We start from the raw sequence: 25,047 nt of genomic DNA, 5'->3' as shown, positions 1-25,047 counted from the left end.
TGTGGGTTTATGGGAATGAGGCAAGGAACACCTGGCCCGCCCAGGGCAGAAAATCGCTTAAAGGCATTCTTAAGCCACAAACAATAGAATGAGCGATCTGTGCCTTAAGGACATGCTCCTGCTGCAGTTAACTAGCCCAACCTATTCCTTTAATTTGGTCTATCCCTTCGTTTCCCATAAGGGATACTTTTAGTTAATTTAATATCTATAGAAACAATGCTAATGACTGGCTTGCTATTAATAGATACGTGGGTAAATCTCTGTTCGGGGTTCTCAGCTCTGAAGGCTGTGAGACCCCTGATTTCACACTTCACACCTCTATATTTCTGTGTATGTGTCTTTAATTCCTCTAGCACTGCTGGGTGAGGGTCTCCCCAACCAAGCTGGTCTCGGCACTTAGGATGGCAAGGACAGAAGCCAGGCAGGCAATGTAAATGAAGCCGGGGCCAGGATGGGGTCTAAGGGGAAGCAGAGGGTATGAGTTCCATTTAAAAAGTGGGAAGCTTCCTGGCCAGTTGTTACCCTGTGGGAATGTAGGTCTGGGGATGCCAGATTTTCCCAATTTTTCATTTAAGGAAATAGAGATTCAGATTATGTGAAATCTACCGATTTTCAAATTTAAAAGTCAGCAACTGTGTGGGTTGTTGTCTATGTGCATGTTCAGATCCATTCTCCCCCTGGCCACATCCTGGGAGGGTGACCCTTGTGAACAGCACCCTCTTCCCTGCCCTCTCCATTCCTATTGGATTTGGCCAATGGACAAAATAGGTAGTGACTGAAAGGTGGGAGATTAGGATATTTATCCCCCTTGTTCCAAGCCAAGTCTCTCCTGACCCCATAAACACTGGGGCCATGGTTTTGGCAGTGGCTCCTCTCCTAGGTTATAGCTCTCATGGTCTGGTGACCCCTCTTTCCCTTCTATCTTCAGGCCTGGGGGTGAATCCCTCCACTGCTTGTCTTTGGGTGCCTTCCCATCCTTTGCTGGCTCTATTCATCCTGCCAGTATAAACAGTCCCTTCATTATGAGCTCTTCCCTGTTAACCCCTTTTAAATGTGCCCTTTCCTGCTGGGAACTACTGATACCAAGTAATTCAATTGAACAGCCACACTGGGAGGTGCAATCACACCTGGATCTGCAGTCTGGATCCAGCCAGTCTGCGGGAGTCCAGCTTGCAACTGCTGACATATGCTCAAAGCCCCACACCGAGGCCAGCAGGCCAAAGCTGAGAGTACTGCACTGACCAACACAGTGCTAAGGACAGTAGGTACACAATAACTCCCATGTTGAAACTGAAGAGGCAAACCAAAAAAGGGAAAAGGTTGAGACACGTCTAACCAGTTTAATGACTTCGAAACCGTGCAAATGCCAAACTATGGAGCACTAGGGATACAAGAGGCACCAAGGCCTGGGGGGTGGGGGTGGGGGACACTACAACATTGTCATGGGGAAAACGGGATCACCTAATATTGGTAGGGGAAAAGGGCGGTCCACCGGCAGCTCAGAACTATGACATATTCCTCAGGGGAGCCTGCATCCCTTCCTGAAAGTAGGAGCAAGCCAGCTGTCTTCACTCTCGGACATAAATTCTGGTGCAGACCACGTCATCGGCGCCAAACGTCTGCAGAGAAGAAGAAAAGGAAAACCAATCAGTGCAGATGCCTGTGCAAAAATGTTTAAAGCATATCACTAATAAGGCCACTTATTGCCCTGTTAAAAACTCTTTGTAACAGACATTCAATTTCCTGTGTGTGTGCTCAGGCTAAGCATTAAGGGATATTTTTTCCCCCTTAAGCGCTATTGGCAAAGAGGTAACCAGAGTATAGAATTATGTTATATACCATTTTCCTTTGCTTCTGGAACCTGTAAAATGCTGACATAAGAAATGCCAGGAGTTTTGGTTTTAAAATTAAACTGAAAGGGAAAGAATGTCACAATGGACATTTCTGAAGTGGCTCTGTCTCTTTTCAAATGACTTCAAGATAGAAAGAAGCTCAGGCAGCTGGGGTCATGAGGCCCAGCACTCACCAGCCAGTTCTGTTCCTTGCTTTGGAGAAGGAATAGAACTGCTTTCCAGGAAGCAGTCATCTAACCTGGGAGACAGGCTGAGATGCTGTATATGTAATACTCAAGTCACCTGCAAGCTAGAAAATTGGTCTCAGCTGCAAAAGCACAGCATTGGCATCCAAACCTAGCCCTGCAGCTCACAGCTGGCTAAGCTTGGGGGCAAATGTTTTCCTCTCGTGGCCTGTTTGGGAAAGGGGCAGGCAGGGGCTGGTGTTGAGGAGAGGGGTGGAGTTGACAAGATGATCATCGCAAAGGCTCTTCCAGCTAAAATTCTATGGCTCTTAGTTTGTTTGCTGTAGGGAGGACACGAATCATTGCACAGATGGAGGAGGACATTTTTCTGCTGGCCCCTGAAATGATATTGCCCACAAGTAAACTGTCTCAACTTTCCCCCAAAACTAGCAATTACTCACAGGCCTGCTCTCCTGGACCTCTCACAGGCAGTTAGAACAGGGAAAGCAATATGTATGTTAAAAAAAAAAAAAAAACCAAAAACAAAAACCAAGAAACAGAAATTCCCCAGTCTGTAAACCTGATGTGAGTATGTTTGTTTGCAAATGTACATTTATGTGCCAGAAGGTCCTTATCTTTCAGATTCTTAAAGTGGCCTGAAATTACAGAGATGTTAAAACCACTAAACGAGGCATTTAGCTATCCTAGGATCTTTATATTCTTACCCTGCCATCTTAGTTGGTCACGAGATGCTCTCAGAGAACATATGCTAAAACATTATCCTGACACGTGTGCTTCAGGGAAATACTTCAAGTCCTTAGTGACTGAGGAAGCAGATGCCCATCACTAGCTTCTTTTCTTTTTGAGACGGCCTTACTCTGTCGCCCAGGCTGGAGTGCAATGGTGTGATGTCAGCTCACTGCAACCTCTGCCTCCCAGGTTCAAGTGATTCTCCTGCCTCAGCCTCCCAAGTAGCTGGGATTACAGGCATACACCACCATGCCCAGCTAATTTTTGGGTATTTTTAGTAGAGATGGGGTTTTACCTTGTTGGCCAGGCTGGTCTCAAACTCCTGACTTCAAGTGATCCACCTGCCTCAGCCTCCCAAAGTGTTGGGATTACAAGCATGAGCCACTGCACCCAGCCACTAGCTTTTCATGCTAGGGATCTCCTGACCAGACTGGCAGTTATACCCACTCCTGGACACATTTGTCCTAGCCTCTTCTCTATTGGGAAGAAATGCAGGTGATTCTGCATGCTAGGGGTGTGGGGCTTGACTTTCCCACCATAAGTCTACCTCGCAGATGTCTGGACGCCTCAGAACCATGTTAATTTTCCATAATTCTTTGAGTTCTACTGCCACGGACTGTCAAATGGCTGCCAGCATTTGGGTATTGAACGCTGTACCCTGGAGAAACTATTCTCACTAGCTGACAGCTCTCCCCAGCTAACAAATAGCTTCATGACATGAGAAGAAATCGCCGCATTTCCAACCACATTTGAAGCGCCCTTCTCGGCCTGCAAACTATGCTTAGAGGTTCCCGACAGAAACTCTGTAGAATATTCCAGAGTGGTTTGTGGGAGTATACTCAGTTTTCAAAGGAAGGCAACTTATAGCCTGGGGGCAATTTACTGTTGGCGCTGGGAGAGCTTATTTCAACTTAACTAGAATAATTGCCTCTTGTTATATAGAGACTGCATCTCTCTGCGTTTTAGATTTATTAATGATAATAACCCTTGAAACAAAAGCCCACATTTCAGATCCAAAATGCCAAGAGTTAATACTCCCTTTCCCTTTGAGGCTTGTATATATGTTTGCTGTGCCAGGGAAGAATGCAGGGATAGAACTGAAGTTGGGAGGAGGGAGGATTTGAAAGTGATGGGGTCCATCTAGCAGAATTTGGCCTGTGACTCCAGCTGCTCGTATACTACAGAGGTTAATAAAATCACTCTTTCTCAGAGCAAACCGATCCTACTGAACCCTCAGCTACATTCTAAAACTCTAAAATCATCTCCCTCTGCTGTCTCTGGTACCAGTAAACCATATACGCCTTTTCTCCTAAATTTCCATGTCTCAGCCTCAAATTGCTCCCCCAAGCCCAGCAAATATCCTTTCCCTGGAAACAATATTAACCAGGTTGCAAATTAAGCCAGTCCTTTCTCTGTGAAAGGAGAAAGCATGTTAAATCATACCAGGGAAGGACAAGAGGAGAGAGAGAAAGATCAAGCAGTCTCAGTTCAAGTAATAGCTCAATTTAGGGTCTTCTTGCAGAATAAACATGTAATTTCAAGGCTGAGAGGGACCTCAGGGATCAGACTTCAGCTTAACCCCTCATTGTATAGCAAGGGGAAGAGCTTGGGAAGGGAAGGCCTATGCTCAGGTCACACTGCAAGTCCTTTCCTAGCACCCTTCAGCAGGCAGTCTCCTATTCACAACATTTCAAGGTGACATTCACTAAGATGGAGCAGAGATTAACAAAATACCTAATGGAGAACAAAGGATATAATTTCCTGGTTACCCAAAACAGCTTTCCCTTTTCTGGTCTGGAAGAAAAGGGTGGTTGCAAAACCCTTAATTAGTTTTTTTGTTTTTGTTTTTGTTTTTAATTTTGAGACAGGGTCTCAGCTCTGTTGCCCAGGCTAGAGTGCAGTGGCATGATCACAGTTCACTGCAGCCTCAAACTCATGGGCTCAAGTGATCCTCCCACTTCAGCCTCCGAGTAGCTGAGACTACAAGCATGTGCCACCACACTCAGCTAATTTTTTTTTTTTTTTTTTTGTAGAGATAGGGGTCTCACTATGTTGCCCAGGCTGTTCTCAAACTCCTGGGCTCAGCCTCCCAAAGTGCCGGGATTACAGGTGTGAGCCACCAATCCCAGCCCAGTTTTGTAACACAAAGGGAGAGCGAGGGGGATTGTTCTGCCCTCAGCCTTCCTTTGTTCTCTACCTAAAAAAAGGGGAGGAAGTGTGTGCTTAAATTATAGAGGTTTCTAATTTGGCCTCACTAGGTAAGTTTTGTTTGGCTAGGAGCAGGTGTTTAAAATGTTTTCGTCTGAATACTTTTTTTTTTTAGAGACAGAGTCTCTGTCGCCCAGGCTGGAGTGCAGTGGTGCCATCTCAGCTCACTGCAACCTCCGCCTCCTGGGTTCAAGTGAATCTCCTGCCTCAGCTTCCCGAGTAGCTGGGATTACAGGCATATGCCACCACGCCCGGCTAATTTTGTATTTTTAGTAGAGACGGGGTTTCTCCATATTGATCAGGCTGGTCTCAAACTTGCAACCTCAGGTGATCCACCCGCTTTGGCTCCCCAGAATGCTGGGATCTGAATACTTTTAAGGAAAAGCCTATCTTTTTTAGTTCTACAGGGGCTCATCTCTCCACACTGTGTTATACTCAGACACTTCCCAAATTAGCATTCATTGCCCGGCTCCCGAAGGCCATTGGAGTTTGCAAATCACAGCTAAAAGTGTTCTCTAAGGTTCTGAGTGCTGATGTGATAAAAATTACTGAAACCTTTTCCAGCCAGCAAAAGGGGGAATGAGAATGAAAAAAAATCCCTTCTGCCATGTGAGCGTGGGGACCTCATAGAGCCTAAGCATTCCAAGCCTGATGAGAGGGGAGCTTGGCTTAAAGCATGTCACTGCCACTGGGATGTATTAGTGTGGATAGTGGCAGGCACTCCAGCCTGTCTCCAGCCCCTATTCCATCCTCTGAGCCACTCCTCTTTCCTGCCAACCATTTAACAATGATTTCCTCTGACCTGAACTGTCATCTCGGGTTTTCTGCTCTAATTTTAATCCAGGGCAAATGGTGTCTTTCTCTGAACAGCCGAGTGAGGAGGACATATTTGTGGGGCCCATCTGGGGCCCCCTCTGGGGGAACTTCAGGATTATTTCAGGGTCAAGGGTTCCCTACCAGGATAAGTTCATCGTTGGCCAGCTCACGGGTCCAGTAGGTTTTGGGGCCGTCCCCTTCAAGAAGAGTTTGCGTGCAGTGGATCTTGTTCTCATTCTCCCAAGTGGCTAAACTCTGCAGGCGGGAAAAACATTAGTGACATTAATTAGAGCCTCAGCAGCGGGAGCAGGGACAACAATGAGCATTGAAAAATAATTGCTCTGCAGAGAATCAACACATGGTCCCTGTCAGCAGGCCACAGATTCTTCTCCGCTGAGCCTTATAAAGTCCAAATTCAGAGTGCTGGTCACAGATTTTATGGGGTATAAATACACCTTGTATAACACACACACACACTCACAAACACACACAAACAATCTCTTACTGAAGCAGCAAGGCCTTAGGCATGCTTTACATCTCTAGGAATAAAATTTAGAGCATCAAATGATTCATTTATATAAAAATTAGCTAACCCTTCAAACAATTTGGATTTTATTTATTTTTATTCATTTTTTTTTTAGATGGAGTCTCGCTCTGTTGCCCAGGCTGGAGCACAGTGGCACAATCTTGGCTCCTTACAACCTCCACCTCCCAGGTTCAAGCAATTCTCCTGTCTCAGCCTCCTGAGTAGCTGGGATTACAGGTGCCTGCCACCACGCCCAGCTAATTTTTTTGGTATATTTAGTACAGATGGGGTTTCACCAGGCTGGTCTCGAACTCCTGACCTCAGGTGAACATAATTTGGATTTTAAAAGCAAGAACCTTCACATCAGAACCACAAGATTTTACAACAGTTAAGACACCAAGTTTGTAAACACATCTGTCATCAGCCTATCAGGAGCACGATTCCCTGCATGGATTTTGGGATAGGAACGTCCTTTCTGTTCACTCCTCATCAGATTTAGTGCACCCCTGCACTGATAAACCTCGGTGTCTTTGGCTCTGAGGGTTAAAATGCTGCCACTTTCCCGGTTACATCCCTTTAGAAAAAATTTAAAAAGCAAATCAATCTGAAGGCTCTTCATGCTTTTGGAGGTGGGAGGCAAAAGGAGGGATTTCCTGAAGTTTTTCCCAGTGTCTGCACAAAGCTAAGTGTGGTACAGCTGGGCTGGGGGGTGGGCCAGAGCTGAATGTGCACATAATCAGTTTTTAACTAACACATGGGACACATTCATTAGGCAAGGTGTGGGGGGATGGGGGGGGGTGCATAAAGCCCCACTCTCCCGGCTGTTGTGTGAACCTTTAATTTTTTTTTTTTAAATCAGAATTACCCTTCCTGGCAGTAGCCAACATTGGATGTCCCCAGACTGAGCCCTGCCTATTGCCAAGCCTCCTCTCTTAGACTCCCAGCCCTTCACTCTATGCTGTCCTGCTCTTTGTTTCTGCAGTGCAGTTTAGGCTTCAGATCCCACCCCCTCCAAGCGTGGAGATCATTTCCAGGCTATGACAATTCTGGAGCCAAAGATTGCCTCCTAGATCAGCCTGCTTCTGGGGGGCTTTGTTTCTTTGTCCTTCCAAGCCCAGTGCTCAGAGAGTCCCATTCCGAGATCAGACCAGGCACACTGCTCAGGAAAGGTGAAAGAAACAATTTCCCACTCTCTGGAATGTTACGACTTTTTTCTTTAAAAAAAAAAAAAATTGGAGAAGGGGAGGGAGACATTCTGTCACTTTTTAAATAAGTGGTAGCACCGGTGATTATTTTTCCATCTGGTTAACCAAATGCAATTTTTGCCCATGCAAAAAACGAATGTACAACCCCTTGCTTCAATCCACTGGTTCATCCCTGGGCCGATGCATGGAGAAATAAAAAAAAAAACTCTTGCCCTTGAGGACTAAGAGAGGGCAACTAGTCCATTTTCCCAGCCAGAACCTGCCTTGCTTTTGGAAAGACTCCGCCGTTCCTTTAAGGAACCAGGCTGAAGGCGGGAAGGGAGAGGTGACGGGGCCATCGGGACTGCTAAAACTGTATCCAGAGCGTACCCAGGCGGCCCAGGGACCCGGGCGGGCGCGGGGGATACGGCGGGAAAGGAATGCAAGAGCTGCGGCTTCACCTGCGACAGAGAACCTGGCGGCTCCTGCAACCTCCTCCTCCTCCTGCGCCGCCTGCGCTTGGCGCCGCAAACCGCTGCAAAAGCCACTGCTGGGAACGCGGCGCAACCCAGAGCCCGCTCTTTAAGCGCGGCTGTTAGCACCCCGGGAGGCAGCGTAGGGATGGGGTTGAGATGGAATGAAGGTAATACTTTGTCTTGAGCCAGGGGCAACTAGGATGCACAAACCCCCTCTGCGAACAGCCAGTGTACACACCCTGCAAGGAAAGCGCGCCACAGGCTGCAAAGGGAGACATAGGTTCCTCCAGCAGCAGTGGGCCATGGGCACCGAGCGGGGACCCGGGGACGCTGTAGTGACTCTGGGGCCTCACCCTGCACTTGCGTCCGTCCACGGTCTCCTCCTCAAAGCCTTCTCCGACCTTGAAGTTGATCTCAGTGGTGCGCACCGTGGTGGATGTCTTGATGTAGAACTGATCCCCGTCCTGGCGGATCTCCACGTGCGGCTTGGACGCAGCCGCTACGGCCACTTTCCTCAGCATGGCGTTCACACCTGCGCAGGGTGCACCACAGGCTTGGGTCACGGGGCCTCGCCGCCAGTCTCGGGACCGGTCGGGCACTGCTCATACCCTAACTTTAGAAAGGGGCCTTAAAATTGATCCACTCGTTTCCCTGCCCTCGCCCTTGTTTTCGAGATGAGAGACTGAGGCACAGGGTAAGTGACTTTCCTCGAGTTGCACAGTGAATTCGTGGCAGAGCCTGGTCCCAAATTTGAGTCTCCAAATGTAAGTCCCTGATCCTCCTTGCTCTCCAGTAATCTCTCCTCGCTATGATCTAGCACGAGATAAAGTCCGCACCATCGAGGAGGGCGCCAAACATTCAGCAAACGTTCGCTGAACGCGTGGGTTCCGGGATCTCTACCAGCTTCTCCGAGACCCGGTGCGCCTGGGAGACAAGGCGATCTATTGCCCCGGGGACTCCCTCCTGCCTGGGCTCCCCAACTTCCACCCCCTCCAGGACCGGGGCACTTCCGGGACCAGGGCACCTCCGGGCCGCATCTCCCCGTCGGGGCGCGCCCTCTGCACCAGCTTACCCAGTGCCTTGAGCAGCTCGTCGAAATTCTCGCTGCTGCGCATCTTCCAGGTGCCGGCGAAGTTGGGCATGGTGGCGGTGGCGGCGGCGGCAGGTACGGACAGCGGCGGCGCAGCGGGCACACTCTGAGCTCGCAAGGCGGAGACTGGCGCTTTGCGCCCAGCGCTGCGCGCCTTGAGTCACTAGGAGAGCGCCCCCCACACCGCCGGGCTTCTGGCCCCGCCCCGCCGGCCCTGCCCCCGCTCCCCCGCAGCCCCTACCCGGTATGCGCTCAACTCCCAGCCCAGTTGTGCCTCAGCCTCCAGAGGTGCGGGCACCCGCTCTCCAACTGGGGGGCCTCCACCTCCCTCAGGACACCCACATCCCGCTTTAAAATGGGTGGTGGGAGAGGGTTAGCTGAAACAAGATGGGCTTGGAGGGGATAACTGTTGAAGCTGGGCGGTGTGGACTTGGGTTATGATTCTACTCTTCTCTCTACTTTTGAATATGTTTGAAAATATCCATAACATAAACTTAAAGTGGATAGCGAGCGGGGCCATCAGGGGATGGGACCCACTCTTTTTTCACCTCCGGTCGTACCTACTGGGTGTGCCCAGATGGTGTCCCTTCCCTCCCAGTCCGGGATCCTATTCTGAAACCCTCTCCCCGCATCCCCACGCCCCCCACAGGACCCATGGGGAGTGAGTGGCAGGAAACCGCAACCCCCATCAACACCAGCTTGGGCACTGCGGCGCGAATCCACGAGCTGCGGGTCCTCCGCGTTCCGAGTGCAGGAGGGGGCCAGACCTTTGTCAGGGCTCAGGACAAACTGTGGGTCGAGAGGCGTGGACTGAATCAGCTCCAGAATCTGGGCTGGGTGCGGCCTGTTTTGCAAAAGCGTGAGGCTTTGCACTCTTCGGGCAGACTGTGAGGGTCAAGGGGAGGAAGTCTTCGCCCTTTGCTCCCAAATAACCTAAACATCACGACCTAAAGTCCCCTCGGTGTTTCCACTAAGGGAGTACAAACACTTCACTATTACCCTTGTAGCTCTTCTCTGTACATTTTCCTTCCAGCTTTTCCCCACTATTTTACCATCTGCACACCTCAGCCAAACTGTACAATTCAGGATTCGAGAACGTGCCATGCATTTTATTATCTCTAAGTTTTTGCCCATGCCATGGCTTCTTCCTTGAATGCCCCTTTCCTCATCGGGTTAATCAAATCTTGCCCATTCACGAAAGCCCATCTTTATGCTCTCTCTTTTGTGAAATTCAGTTTCCTAATAAACTGTGATTATTTTTCTCTGAATTGACAGGATTCTTGTCCGGTCCTGCTCTTGTTCAAGTCTTCGCTCTGCTATAAACTGAACTCCTGGAGGGCAGTGATCGTTTATCCACTTGTCCTCCCTTCCTAAGGCTTAGCCAGGTGGGGCTCGATAACTGTGCATTGATTTGAGGAGGATGTGAGTGGTGGCCTGGGGTGAAGATTCCCCCAGGACCTTGGGGAATCTGTGCTGAGTGCCTACTGAACAGGGCCCTGGAAACTTCTGGAGGTGGCTGGGGCTGGGTTGCTGCCAGGAGGCTCCGAGGATCTGTCTAAGAAAGCAGCTGAGGACAGGAGAGGGGAGTGGGGCCATCATCAGCTGGAAAGGGGCATGGGCAGGGCCGGCATTCTGGACGTGCCGTCTGTGCAGTCACACAGGGCCATGCACTTAGAAGGGCCTGATAGTTAGATTGGAAAATGGAAAAGCAGGAATGCTCTGCTATTGCCAGCTTGAACGTCAGAATACTTTTTGTTTGTTTGTTTGTTTTGAGACAGAGTCTCGCTCTGTTGCCCGAGCTGGAGTGCAGTGGCGCAATCTTGGCTCACTGCAACCTCTGCCTCCTGGGTTTAAATGATTCTCCTGGCTCAGCCTCCCAAGTAGCTGGGACTACAGGTGTGTGCTACTATGCCCAGCTAATTTTTTGTATTTTTAGTAGAGACAGGGTTTCACTGTGTTAGCCAGGATAGTCTCGATCTCCTGACCTCGTGATCCGCCCTCCTCGGCCTCCCAAAGTGCTGGGATTACAGGCATGAGCCACCGTGCCTGGCCCCATAATACTTTTTGAACAAGGAGTCCTGAATTTTTATTTTGCACTGAGATCTGCAAATTAAGTAGCAGGTCCTGGATGTGGGAGGCAAGGGATGGAGCTGCCATAGAATCAAACCCACTTCACAGAGGGTTGAGTGCCTCTCCAGTGAAGGGGCAAAACAGGAGTGCCATCCAGCTAATGCAGGCCTCTGCCCGCATCCAACACTCTTCCCTAAGAAGGCTTCAGCCATCTAAAGGGCAGGGCTGGGGAGGGACTGGGGCAGGAGGCTGGAGGAGGGCAGCAATGTTGGAGCAGCATCCTAGTTTACAGCCCAGAGAGACCTTGTGAGGATAGTCAGAGGGCCGTGGATGAGGCACAAAGGTGACAGAGAGCTCTTGCAGCAAAGGCATTGGGTGAACAAAGAGGGAAGAGGGAAAGAAGAAGGTGAGGGAGGGAGTCAGAGAGAGAATGGGGCAAGAGGGGCCAGATGAAGGTGTCCATTCCAAAAGTTGGCGATACTGGGACAGGACAGTGGTGCCGTTCTGCAGGCACAAAACAAGGGCGGGAGCAGGTTCCAGGAGTGAGGAGGGCACAGCCAGTTCAGCCATAGAGTGGAAGATGATCCCAGAGTCCTTGTGAGCCCACTCTCCTTGTTTTTAAGACAGGGTCTGGCTCTGTCGCCAGTGCTGGAGTGCCCTGGTGCCATCTTGGGTCACTGTAACCTTGCCTCCCGGGCTCAAGCAATCCTCCTGCCTCAGCCTCCCAAGTAGCTGGGATTACAGGCATGCACCACCGTGCCTGGCTAATTTTTGTATTTTTAGTAGAGACAGGGGTTTGCCATGTTGCCCAGGATGGTCTCGAACTCCTGAGCTCAACCAATTTGTCCACCTCAGCCTCCCAAAGTGCTAGGATTACAGGCATGAGCACCCAGCCTGCTGTCCTTGTTAATGGAAGTTTAGAGGTGACCAGAGCAGACAGGAGGGGCCAGGACTTCTCAGAAGACCCAAATCTCATCAGGTGGCACATGGAAATGGGAGGGCAGGCTGCTATCACCTTCCTGGCTACTGGGGAAACCCCAGAGCCAAGAGGGCCACAAAAACACCACCATCATGGCTGGGCACGGTGGCTCACACCTGTAATCCCAGCACTTAGGGAGGCTGAGGCAGGCGAATCACCTGAGGTCAGGAGTTCGAGATCAGCCTGGCCAACATGGTGAAACCCCATCTCTACTGAAAATACAAAATTAGTCGAACACGGTGGTGCGCCCCTGTAGTCCCAGCTACTCAGGAAGCTGAGTGAGGAGGATCACTTGAACCCAGGAGTCCCAGGTTGTAGTGAGCGGAGATCGCACCACTGCACTCCAGCCTGGGCAACAGAGTGAGATTCCGTCTCAAAAAGAAACAAACAAACCAACAAATAAACAAACAAACAAAGCCACCACCATCGTGGTGTTTCTGTGGATCCAGAGCAGGCCCCCTGCTGGGCAGAGACCCGGCTCTTGGCCTGGGTCTTCAAACAGATGGGCAGAACCACCTGAAATGCTCTGACCTCCCTGTCTTCTCTCCTTCTCTTCTTTTACCCTTCCATTCACTAACCTTTGCTGACCATCTCTGTGAGCCAGGAACTGGGTGCACCTCTGAGGATAGTGACCACTCAAGATCCAGGTCCTGTCTTGAAGGTTCACTGTTTACACAGGAGGAAATAACCAAGAAACTCTATGATCACCACACGGGCTAATAGTGCCTGAGTGGCAGGTACTGAGCCCAGCCTGGGTTGAACCTTAGGAGTGGATCCCGAGGGGCTGTGAGAGTGAGGGAGTACAGTCAGAAGAACAACACGTGCAGGGACAGGGTTATGTGTTTAGGAACCACATATCTTTTGGCCTGGCTGGAGTGCATACCTTGAAGGGAGCAAGGTAGGAGGTAAGACAAGAGGTGAGCTGAAGGCACTCTCCTAGGGACAAAGGGTCATGAATGCAGCGTTCCCAGGTGGCCACATAGAAGGATTTAAGCAGACATGAGCCATGGTCCTACTGCATATTTGGGAAGTTGCCACCACCACAGCGTGGAGAATGAATGAGAGGAGACAAGTATATTACCAGGGACGCAGGGAGGAGGATTTTGCCCTGAACTAGGCAACCAGCGGTGATGTCGGCAGTGGGTTAGACCACAGTGGTTCCCTAAGGCTAGTCTGTGATTTGAGTCAGGCATTACAGCAGCCTGGGGAGCTTTCTAGAAATTCAGATTCCTTGGCCCCAGCCCAGGAGATTTGGATCCTGTAAGTCGTGGGTAGGGCCCAGGAAACTGTGTTCGGCAAGTTTTCCAAGTGATTCTCCTTGCACAGCCAGATTGACTTTACAATATGTCATGACTGGCAGGGGTGAGGGAAGTGGGAGCAAGAGGCCAGAATGACTCCCAGATTCCTGGGTGGTGTGCTTGGTGGTCTCATTTGCTGCTATAGGTAAGACATGGATAGCAGATGAGTTTTATTTGGGAAGCGCTGGGTTTGAGTTGTCTGAGTATCCAGGATCCAGTGGGAAGTGTGGTTTTGGAGTTCGAGAGAGAGGTCTTAGCTGAAGACAGGGATGGGGGTCACCTGTTTCCAGCAAGCAGTTGAAGACATGAGTGTGGATGAGATGTGCAGAGACAGGACACAGAAAGAGAAGAGCAAAAGGCAAAGGGTAGAGCTTGGAGAATCTCAGCGTTTAGGGGTCAGATGGAGCAGGTGAGCGCTGAAGGAAGCAGGAGGGGAGAAGGAAGAAAACCAGAGGGTGATGCCCTCCCAGTCAAGGAGCCCAGCATTTTTTAAAAGGAGGGATTGGCTGGGTGCAGTGGCTCATGCATGGAATCCCAGCAGTTTGGAAGGCCGAGGTGGGTCGATCACCTGAGGTCAGGAGTTCAAGACCAGCCTGGCCAACATGGTGCAACCCCATCTCTACTAAAAATACAAAAATAGCCAGGTGTGTTGGCAGGCACCTGTAATCCCAGCTACTTGGGAGGCTGAGGGAGGAGAATCACTTAAGCCTAGTGGGTGGAGGTTGCAGTGAGCCAAGATTGCACCACTGCACTCCAGCCTGGATGACAGAATGAGACTCCATCTAAAAAAAAAAAAAAAAAGGAGGGATGGACCAACAGTAACAACTGCTCCAAAGAGGTTCATGGAGGCAAGGGCCACCACTTGTCCCCTGGATGAGCAGCAGGACAGTCTTGGTGACTGCAGTCAGAGCAGTTTTAGGAGGTGGTGGGGTCTGAAGGCAGGATTAACAGGTTGAGTTTGGAAAGGAAAGCATGAAGTTGGAATCAGAAAATGCAGACAACTCTTTTGAAAAGCATGACTGTAGGGGAGGGGAGAGATGAACTGAAAGTTATGAGAGGAGGTAGCACCAAAGGACTATTCAGAGTTTTGTTGTTTGCATTTCAGATGGGAGGGATTTGAACATATGTATAAGGTGAAGGCAGAGACTAAAGAAAAGACAGAAGGTGCAGGAGAAATAGAAGATGGACACAAGTGGTAGAGATGGGAGAGGAGGAGACCCAGAGTGCAAGTGGAGGTGTCTGCCTTCCAGGTAAAGGAACCAGAAGTTAAGGTGCTCCTGTCTGTGTCCTTTCCTTTCTCTGTAGGTAAGAGAGGGGTCTTCTGCAAAGAAGGAGGGAAAAGTTGCAAGATGGGGCTCTTGGAGAAAGCTTGGAAGAGCCCCTTCTAAAAATAGGAAAGGTGACTCAGGGTGCACAGAAATGATGCTCCCACCTCCCTCACCAGGAAGGGCTCCAGGAAGGTTGGAGAGCAGGACAGGGGCTGGCTCCAGATTTCACAGTGGAATGTACTTTTCTCCAGCAGATCTGGGACTCCAACATATAGGTGATGGAATAGTGGGCATGTGAACTGATGCAGAGACAGAGAAGAGCAGAGCAACTGAGAGTGATGACGGAAGGGGTTGAGGTGTAGGACCAGGAGTTCTGGGCAGAAGAGGGATGGAAGTTGAGCCAGGACAGGGCTTGCTAGGCAGGGAGAAAATGGAGGAACTCAAAGGCCTGGAAGTCCTGTGAGGGTGAACGATTGGTGCGCTGGGGCAGGAAGGTAGGCATGGTCAGAGATTAAGATACTGCAATTTAGGATAACGATAAAGCCGTCTTTAAGATGTGAGTGTACATTATTAATCTTGAAGAGGGCCATTGGTGTGCACCATTTCCTAAACATATTGAGTCTTAAATCTGGAGAATCTTGTAGGACTGGTGTTTCATAGAACCCACTTCAATCAACTCCGATAAAAGATAATGGGAGCTGCCAGGCACAGTGTCTCATGCCTGTAATCCCAACACTGGGAGGACAGGGTGGGCAGATCACTTGAGGCCAGGGGTTTGAGACCAGCCTGGCCAACATGGCGAAACCCCATTTATACTAAAAACACAAAAATTAGCCAGGTGTGGTGGTGCATGCCTGTAGTCTCAGCTACTTGGGAGGTTGAGGCAGGAGAATCACTTGAACTCAGGAGGCAGAGTTTCCGGTGAGCTGAGATTGCACCACTGCACTCCAGCCTGCGTAATAGAGTGAGACTCTGTCTCAAAACAAACAAACAAACAAAAAACCAGAAAAAAAGGTAATGGGAGCCATGGAAGGGTTTTAAGGAGAAAATGCCTTGGTCAGATTGCATCTTACACAGATCTTGCTGGTGGCCTGCATGGAGGATGGACTGAAGGAGAGTGAGAGCTGTTACATGGAAAGGAGTGAGGAGTCTACTGCAGTGGTCCAGGCAAGAAATATAGAAGGTTAAAGCTTGAGGAGGTACAAGATCTGAGAAATATTTAGAAAGTAAAATATTTATTTCTAGAAATATTTAAAGTAGGACAAGTAGGACAGATTAGAGGTTGGAAGTGAAGGATAAGGAGAGATAGGTGCTGAGTTTCTAGCTTGGATTTGACATGGAAAGTGAGACCAACTCAGATGGTGGTAGACAATTTTGTAAGGAGGATGCTGACTGCCAGCTTGGATATAATAGCTTTGAGGCTCATGGGGACAAACAGATGGAAGCGTTCAGAGCATGAACTTCAGTGAAGCAACAGGAGGGAGTGTTCTGGAAGGCCTCGAGGATGAGGGAGTCAGTTTGCCACAGTATGGGAACCCTAGAGAAAGAACCCATGGAATGAAGGTGTAGGTTAATGTGAATCACCATGACATTTGAATTTGGAAATACCTGGGCTTCAGAGTAGAGCACTGATAGCAGAGTGGGAGGATTGGGGACAAGAGCGTGGAGTGCCAAATGGAATTCTGTGGTACATGGTCTGGGAGCTTGGCAGTGCCTGCCTGGACAGCTAAGGACAGGGATCAGACTTTGGGCCCTTACTGCTCAGCCCAAGGAGACTTGACTGGCACTGGCCAGTAGGCAAAGGTGACTTATTGGCTGAACACAGCTGCACAACTGTCAGTTAATTCCATGACTGTGGGATTCTAGCACATTGCAGGGTGTTTTGTGTGTATGGTGCATGCTCAGGCACACATGTGCTTACATTCAGGATCCCCTTATTGTTTTGGCTGGAAAAGCTGATCTTTGAATCTCTGGAACTTGAGGCCAGGGGTTTGAGACCAACCTGGCCAACATGGCGAAACCCAGTCTCTACTAAAAATACAAAATTTAGCCAGGTGTGGTGGCGGGTGCCTATAGTCCCAGCTACTCCGGAGGCTGAGGCAGGAGAATGGCGTGAACCTGCGAGGCAGAGCTTGCAGTGAACCCATGAGGCGGAGCTTGCAGTGAGCTGAGATCGCTCCACTGTACTCCAGCCTGGGTGACAGAGCGAGACTCTGTCTCAAAAAAAAAAAAAAAAAAATACAAAAATTAGTTGGGTGTGGTGGCTTAAGCCTGTAGTCCCAGCTACTCGGGAGGCACGAGAATCGTTTGAACTCAGGAGGCAGAAAAGACTTTTTTTTTTTTTGAGATGGACTTTCACTCTTGTCACCCAGGCTGGAGTGCAATGGTGCGATCTCAGCTCACTGTAACCTCTGCCTCCAGGGTTCAAGCGATTCTCCTGCCTCAGCCTCCCAAGTAGCTGGGACTACAGGCGCGTGCCACCACACCCAGCTAATTTTGTATTTTTAGTAGAGACAGGGTTTCACCATTTGGCCAGGCTGGTCTCAAACTCCTGACCTCAGGTGATCCACCCGCCTCGGCCTCCCAAAGTGCTGGGATTACAGGTGTGAGCCACTGCACCTGGCAAGACTTCTTGGAATGAAGATCTGTGAGTAGATGCACTTACTCACCCACTCACCATGTTTGGAGTCAGGCATGGGGTTTAGAGGAGAAAGGACATGGCCCAGGAATGGGAACTCACAGGCCGGTAAGGAAGAGAGATGCACCAAGATAAAGTCTGGGACAATGTGGTAGTTGCCACGAAGGGGGAAAGTGGAAGCATTTGGGGAACTCAGGAGAGGGCATCTAACCCTGGCAAGTTTGGACTTCCCAGAGAATATGACATTAAGCCTAAGCAGGGCCCTGAAGGATGAACAAGAATTTAACAGGCAGACAAAGGGGAAAGGGCATTCTGAGCAGAGGAAACAGCGGGGGCTCAGAAGGGAAGCTGAGCAGGGCTCTGAGGCCTCTTGCAGCTCCAGTGAGGGACAGTCTGTAAGGAGCCTTCTGGAGAAGGGACTTCCTTGGCAATCAGGTAACCTCACCTTGGAATCCAGGGACCTCAGTCTGGACCACTCCTTCCTCTCCCCCAGCACCCACCCAAAAGGGTCTTCTCAGCTGGCTACAGTTGCCTATGGTGTGTGGCCAGTTCCTGGTATTTCCTCTCCTGATGTGGATTGCTCAGGCCTGGGCCCTCTCTCCAAGACCCCTTTGTTCTCTGGCTGGCAGCCTAGAGTCTGGCTCCCGCCTTTGCAGACCCCATGTTGCCAGCCCCTCCCAGGCCACTGACCTGCATCCCTGCCTGGGACATTTCTGCTGAGTGTAGCTACTTTTGCCTGGAGGCACGCCAGAGCCTCAGCCCCCAGGGGCCCGCTGGCCCGGGGCCCCACGCCCTTAGGCAGCCTGAATTCATGCTGGAAGAATGGGGGTCAGAGTTCAGTCCCCGAAAGCTGGGGGCTCTGAAGAGGGTCCCAGTGGGGGTCTTCAGGGCAGCTGTTTGTAGTGGGGGCTGGGGCCACCATGCCCAGGACAATCTGGGAGTCAGCAAAACAGGACAAAGAATAGCAGGGCTCCTGGAGAAGAATGGCATTTGGGCTGCACACTTGCCCTGCTTGGTAGGTTTCTTTTTTTTTTTTTTTGAGTCAGAGTCTCGGTCTGTCACCCAGGCTGGAGTGCAGTGGCGTGATCTCGGCTCACTGCAAGCTCCGCCTCCCGGGTTCACGCCATTCTCCTGCCTCAGCCTCCCGAGTAGCTGGATCTACAGGTGCCCGCCACTGCGCCTGGCTAATTTTTTGTATTTTTAGTAGAGATGGGGTTTCACCATGTTAGCCAGGATGGTATCGATCTGCTGACCTCGTGATCCGCCCGCCTCGGCCTCCCAAAGTGCAGGGATTACAGGCGTGAGCCAGGTGGGTTTCTTTTAGGTTAATGGAGTGGAAGGAGCACTGGACTGGGAGTCAGAGGGAGACAGCACCAGGATTGAAGGAGTCCTGTGGATCATGGAGTCTCTTAGTAGAATAAAAACAAATAGCTAGCATTTATCGAGCTTTCACTATGTGCCAGGCACTGTGGCAAGTGCTCCATGAGTATTCATTCATTTATTCCTTACCACTGTCCTGTGAAGTGGGTACTCATTTCTAGATGAGGAGACTGAAGCACAAGGGGTGAGGTACCATGCCAAGCTCACTCAGCTAATGGGAGTCAGAGCTGGGAGGTAGGCCCAGGTAGGCTGGCCCCAGATTTATGCTGTTCGTTTATTGTACAGAAGGGGACCTGGAGGCCCAGAGAAGGGGTGCCTGGGCTCAGGTCACACAGTGGAGCAGGGAGTATCCCTCATCTCCTGCCCACCAGCCCCAGGGATCTTGGGCTCATAGGCAGTCTCCAGGGCCTGGGACGTCTGACCACCTGAAGGCTAATGAGAACAACTCTGCTTAAAAGCAGGGCCAGGAGAAAGGCTTGTGGCAGATCTATTGCTCTGTCCACCTGGGCTGTAGTCCTGGATTGCCACTGAGTGGCTGTACAACTTGGAGCAGGTCACAACTACTGTGAACCTCGGTTTCCTCCTGTGTATTAACAAAATGGAAGTGAAAATACCAACCATGCCTGCTTCAAAAGGTAAAATGAATTAATAGATGTGAAAACAAAAGACCAAACAGCTGCTTTTTAGAATCTAGGCTCAACTCAGTCCTGGCCTGCCCACCTACCCTTAAATGGGAACTCTGGCTTCTCCTTTAAGTGACTGTTACACTCATTCATCAAACATTTATTGAGCACTTACTATGTTCCAGGCCCTGTAATCAAATAACTCTATGGGTTTTGTTATTATATCCATTTTATAGACTTAGAAAATGAGGGTCAGAGGTGAACTGACCTACCCAAGGTCACAGAGAAGTAATAGTCAGAGCCAGGATTTGAATCCATGATTGTCTCAGTTGAGAGTCTGAGCCTCCTAGAAGCTGATAAGTGAGGCTGGTTCGAACGTCCACAGTGCCACATCATCACCCTGTAGCAGGCACAACGATGAAGGAGTAACCTGAGATGCTTAGGAGCAGGAAGGAAGGAATGACTATGCCAGGGGCAGTCCAGGGAGGGGTGGCCTTCCACCCAGAGAAGGGGTGGCCCTTGAGCTAAAGCTCAAAGATTTAGAGTTTGCCAGGCAAGTGCTTTAGAGCTAAAGCTCAAAGATTTAGGGTTTGCCAGGCAAGTGCTTCGGACAGAGGAAACAGCAAGAGCATAGACCTGGCAGTGGGAAAGGCAGGGAAGTGCAAGAGATGGAGGGAGCCTGGATCCTAGGGTGCGGTGGGGCAAGCGGGGAGCTGGGAACTGACCTGTAAGGGCAGCAAGGAGGAAGCCAGGGAGACTGCCGCACCTGCCAGAGGGTGCTGCAGCCTGTCACAGGGCATTACTGCTGCAAGGCAGGAAAGGTGAGCAGCCCAGGTGCAGACGTTGAGTGCAAAAGAGTTTTGTGAGGTCCACAGTGTTTCTCTAAAACGATACACCCCACCAATGTCAAAAATCAGATTTCATGTCAATCCAGATTTCTGGCTTCTCTTGAAAAACAAATGATCTGCTAACTTGGGGCTGACCTCCTATATCACAATCTGTTATGAATTGGATGGTTTCCCCCCGCAAATTCACCTGTTGGAGTCCTAATCCCCAGTGCCTCAGAATGGGACCTTATTTGGAGATAGGGTCTCTATAGAGGTAATCAAATCAAAATGAGGTCATCAGGGTAGATAGACTCTAATCCAATATGATTGCTGTCCTTATAAGGGGAAATCTGGTCCCAGAGACACTTGGAAGACAGATGATGTGAAAAGAGGCAGGGAGAACACGGCCATCTGCAAGCCAAGGAGAGAGGCCTGGAACAGAGCCTTCCCTCACAGCCCTCAGAAGGAATCAATCCTGCTGACACCTTGACTTTGAACTTCTGGCCTCCAGAACTGTGAGACAATAATTTTCTATTGTTTAAGCCGCCCAGGTTGTGGTGATTTGATACGCAGCCCTAGCAAACCAATATGCAATCCCTGGCAAGCCAGGAGGAAATGCCAGTTGAGGGTGCCCTCCTCTAGGCTTCCTCCCCACCCCTCCTCCAAGTTCCCCTTGCCCCTGCCCCATTTACCACCCTTGCCTGTGCCCTGCTTCCCCCTTGGGCCATGGAGGTAGAGCCTCTGCCATTTCACTCTGCCTGTCTGTCCTACTGTGAGGGGCTCTGTGACTAGCCCCAGCATAACCTGGTTCACTCCAGCTGCAGGAGGAACAGAAGAACCCATGTGAGCCTGGTTGGTAGCTGGCAGCTGGCCCTTCATCTTGTTGGGGAGGTTTGAACCTGGGAGTACCAGTCAGTCCTTGGGAGGGAGTAAGCTCTGTGAAGGGTCTGAGCTGGAAGAGACTTCCTGATTGTCTGGGCCCTATGGTCTGTGGACCAGCAGCATCAGAATCACCTGGGAGCTTGTTAAAATGCAGAACCCCAGGCCCCAAGCTGACTTGCTGAATCAGAATCTGCATTCTAACAAGGTCCCCAGGTGATTCATACTACATTCAAGTTTGAGATGCACTGGATCTTAAACGTCGCTGCACACTGGAACCACCTGGGGATTCTAGTGATGCTAATGCCTGGGTACCTTCAGAGACGATGATGTGATTATTCTAGGGTGGAGCTTGGACATCACAGTTTGAAAAGCTTCCCAGGTGATTGTAATGCACAACCACATTTGGGGACTGCTGGTCTACTGTGGGTATTTACACCAACTCCCCTTCCCACCAGAAAACCTTTATAGCAAATAGCAAAACTAGAGCCATGGGTCCAGAAAGAACTGCCCACATCCACCCCCCACCACCCAAATAACTCAGGCTGTCTGGGGAAGGGCCTGTACAGATGACCCTGACCAGTGAAAGCCATGGTCAGAGCCCTGTGTGGATGATTAAGAAAGCTTCTAGTCCTTAGTAGTATTTAAGTTCTTCAGTGTTCTGTAAGTTCTGGGAGGAACTTGAAATTGTACCCAATGCCCAAAGATGTTAAGTGACTTACCCAAGGTCCCATGGTTCTTCTTGGCAGAGCTGGGACTTGTGAGTGGGTGTTTGAGTCCCACTTTGGAGCACTTTGTTGATCAAAGTCAGTGGTATAGTCTGTCCCTTGGAGCATGTGTCCTCATGTGTCATTAAAAGAGTCATGGCCTGAAAGCACTGGGCTGACTTTGAGTCCCTATTGTGAAATTCAGGATGTACCCAATTCGGATGAACTTTAGAAAAGGCAGACAGGCTGCAGCTGACTCTGAGACCCAGATGGTTCTAATGAAGGCTGAAGGGAAACTATTCCTTCTTGGAAACCAGGAAGGGACTGGCAGAGGAAACAGAGGTAGGACCCTGCTCCCAGATGTAATAACCCTCCCCCTGTGCTGGGGTCATTAGTCACTGATGATTAGCTGGTGCTTTTAGGGCTCAAATATTGGACTTGAGGTTGAAGTTGCTTTCTATTTACTTTCATCTTTTTCACTAAGTAGTTGAGAGAGTATACAGTAAGGGGATGTAAGGAAGAGGATGCTCCTGGAGTCCCGGGGACTAAGGTTTGGGACCAGCTCCACATTAACTAGTTGTGTGACCTTGGACCAGACACTCAACTTCTCTGAGCCTTGGTTCCACATCTATGACTTGGGGGAATTTTTTTTTTTTTTTTTTTTTTTTTGAGTCAGAGTCTCGGTCTGTCGCCCAGGCTGGAGTGCAGTGGCGCGATCTCGGCTCACTACAAGCTCTGCCTCCCGGGTTCACACCATTCTCCTGCCTCAGCCTCCCGAGTAGCTGGGACTACAGGTGCCTGCCACCACACCCGGCTAATTTTTTGTATTTTTAGTAGAGACAGGTTTCACCATGTTAGCCAGGATGGTCTCGATCTCCTGACCTCGTAATCTTGCCCGCCTCAGCTCCTAAAGTGCTGGGATTACAGGCATGAGCCACCGCGCCCAGGCAAAAAAAATTTTTTTTGAGACAGAGTCTCACTCTGTTGCCCAGGCTGGAGTGCAGTGGTGCAATCTCAGCTCACTTACAACCCCCATCTCCTGGGTTCAAGCGATTCTCCCACCTCAGCCTCCCGAGTAGCTGGGACTCCAGGCTCACACCACCATGCCTGGCTAATTTTTGTATTTTTAGTAGAAACAGGGTTTCACCATGTTGGCCAGGCTGGTCTTGAACCCCTAACGTCAAGTGATCCTCTCGCCTTGGCCTCCCAAAGTGCTGAAATTACAGGTGTTACCCACCATGCCTGGCCTGAATTGGAGGAAATATTAACACCTACTGGCCTACAACCTACTACAAACCTGGAAGGATAACATGAAATAATGTATGTTGAAGTATACTGTTAAGGGCCATGCCTAGGTTGGACAGATGTTCTTGCTTTGTGTACTGTGGAGGGTGATGCCTATGTTATACCGTCCATGCATGCACACGCAACTACATACTATCTACCTGAATGCAAATGTGTCCACGTACTCACAGGTCCACAGTTCCTAATTCGAATCCTTTGGGGCCAGATGTGTTTCAGAATTCTGGGTTTGCAGATTTTCTTTTCTTTGTTTTTGTTTTTTGTTTGTTTTGTTTTGTTTTTTGAGACAGAGTTTAGCTCTGTCACCCAGGCTGAAGTGCAGTGGCACCATCTAAGCTCACTGCAAACTGCGCCTCTTGGGTTCAAGTGATCCTCCCACCTCAGCCTCCCAAGTAGCTAGGACCATAGGTGAACACCATCATGCCTGGCTAACTTTTGCATTTTTGGCAGAGACAGGATTTTGCTATGTTGGCCGGGCTGGTCTTGAACTCCTGACCTCAAGTGATTCACCTGCCTAAGCCTCCCAAAGTGCTGGGATTACAGGCATGAGCCACTGCACCCAGCCTGGTTTGCAGATTTTCAAAACTAATATGATACTCCATAATTAAACACCTTACTATTATCTCAGAAAAACATGTGAATCTTCATGTGAAATTGTATAATAAAGAAATGGCCTCATGTCAGTTCTGCTCTGGTTTTGCCCCCAATAGGAAGAAATGTTTTGTTTTCAGAATGTTCAAAATTTCAGAAAAGGGGTTGTAGACCTATGTCTTAATAGCTCCGGCGCCTTGAGCATAATGTCCTGTGTGCCTGGCATCATGCCTGGTGCTTCCCACATTTTACTCACTCAGCCCCCTCCATGGCCCTGTGAAATGGAAGGTGTTTTCAGCTTCATGGGAGTGAGTTGTTCAGGACATTCCCCTGCAGACATGGCTGTGAATAGTGACATTAACCGCAGAGTCAAGCTGGAGAATGTGCCCTTGCTAGCGGACATCCCAGCCATGGGGCCCCTGCCAGTGTACCCTGTGCCCTTGCCATAGTCTGCTCACACCCATTCCTCCACTTTAACATCTTGTTTAGATCTTTAACGTCTAAACAAGACCACATCCCATGAGCCCACTGATTCAAAAGGCTGCTTTTACCCTTTCTAAAATTGGTTTGCCCTTTGTTTGTTTTAGTGGTTTGAATTTTGGCGTTTTTTTGCTCTGTGGATGTGTGTGGCAGCCTTTGTTTGTCTGTGTCTGGGCTTTGTGTGTGTGTGTGTGTGTGAGCTTGGGCTCTGGGATGGAATGCAGTGGGTGTGTCTGCCTGCCTTGTGTCTATGCCTCTGCTCTGTGTGTTCCTCGGTGTGTCTCTCCAGGTGTCTAAGGCCTTGGATACATGAAGAGTGTGCCCCCGCCTGGGCTGTGAGTGATGAAGAGGGTTATCCTGGCCTATGATGGTGACCGCATTTGTGCCGATAACCTTGTGTGCGCAGACCCCTGGGTGTTGGTGCTATCTGTGTGGCTGTGTGTCTCTGAGTTAGGGTGACCAACTGTCCCAGTTTGCCTGGGACTGAGAAGTGTTCCCAGGACATGGGACTTTTCAGTGGTAAAATGAGAAACTGGGAAAGTTGGTCCCCGTCTTCCCAGGGTAGTCACGCTCTGTGGTTCTCTTTGTGTGCACCTCTTCTGTGTGTTCTCGCATATGTGTGCACACTGTGGGTGTGTGTTCTGCGTGCATTTCCTCAGAGTGTGTGTCGTGTATCAGCTTTGCACATTGGTCATGTGCCTCTCCTGCATGTCTCTCTGTAGCCAGCTCCTTGCACATGTGTCCTCTATGTTGTGTCTATGTATGCCTATGTGCATCAGTCTCCATGTGTTTGTCTCTGCATGCTCTGGAATGATCCAAATGTCTCTGTGTATGTCTGTGAATCTCTCTGCCTGTGAGCTTGTATCTAAGGGCACATGTGTTCTCTGGAACAGACACTGGGCCTCTCTGCGTGGCCATGTCTGGTTCGTTCCGCTGTG

At 49.9% G+C, this 25,047-nt stretch overlaps 1 protein-coding gene across 1 annotated transcript; it reads right to left on the bottom strand.

Annotated features, from left to right (window-relative positions):
* Positions 1-1,320: 1,320 nt before the first annotated feature.
* On the bottom strand, positions 1,321-9,215 carry CRABP1 (cellular retinoic acid binding protein 1). Its single transcript, XM_001142851.8, has 4 exons — positions 9,050-9,215; positions 8,331-8,509; positions 5,933-6,046; positions 1,321-1,619 (listed from the first exon to the last, which is right to left on the bottom strand). The coding sequence occupies exons 1-4, from the start codon at positions 9,117-9,119 to the stop codon at positions 1,569-1,571; spliced, it is 414 nt and encodes a 137-aa protein (XP_001142851.2). The 5' UTR covers positions 9,120-9,215; the 3' UTR covers positions 1,321-1,568.
* Between the last annotated feature and the right edge of the window lie 15,832 nt (positions 9,216-25,047).

Source organism: Pan troglodytes, chromosome 16 (genome assembly GCF_028858775.2).
Source record: "Pan troglodytes isolate AG18354 chromosome 16, NHGRI_mPanTro3-v2.0_pri, whole genome shotgun sequence".
Taxonomy (NCBI): domain Eukaryota; kingdom Metazoa; phylum Chordata; class Mammalia; order Primates; family Hominidae; genus Pan; species Pan troglodytes.
The sequence above is the reverse complement of the archived record's forward strand: the minus strand, read 5'-3'. Positions and strand labels throughout refer to the sequence as shown.

Excerpts from the sequence above, each read along its gene's own strand:
- CRABP1 (XM_001142851.8), bottom strand. The coding sequence starts at position 9,119 with ATGCCCAACTTCGCCGGCACCTGGAAGATGCGCAGCAGCGAGAATTTC. Across the intron at positions 6,047-8,330 it reads TGGACGGACGCAAGTGCAGG|AGTTTAGCCACTTGGGAGAA; the intron begins GTGAGGCCCCAG and ends TCCCGCCTGCAG. Across the intron at positions 1,620-5,932 it reads CCAACGATGAACTTATCCTG|ACGTTTGGCGCCGATGACGT; the intron begins GTAGGGAACCCT and ends TCTTCTCTGCAG.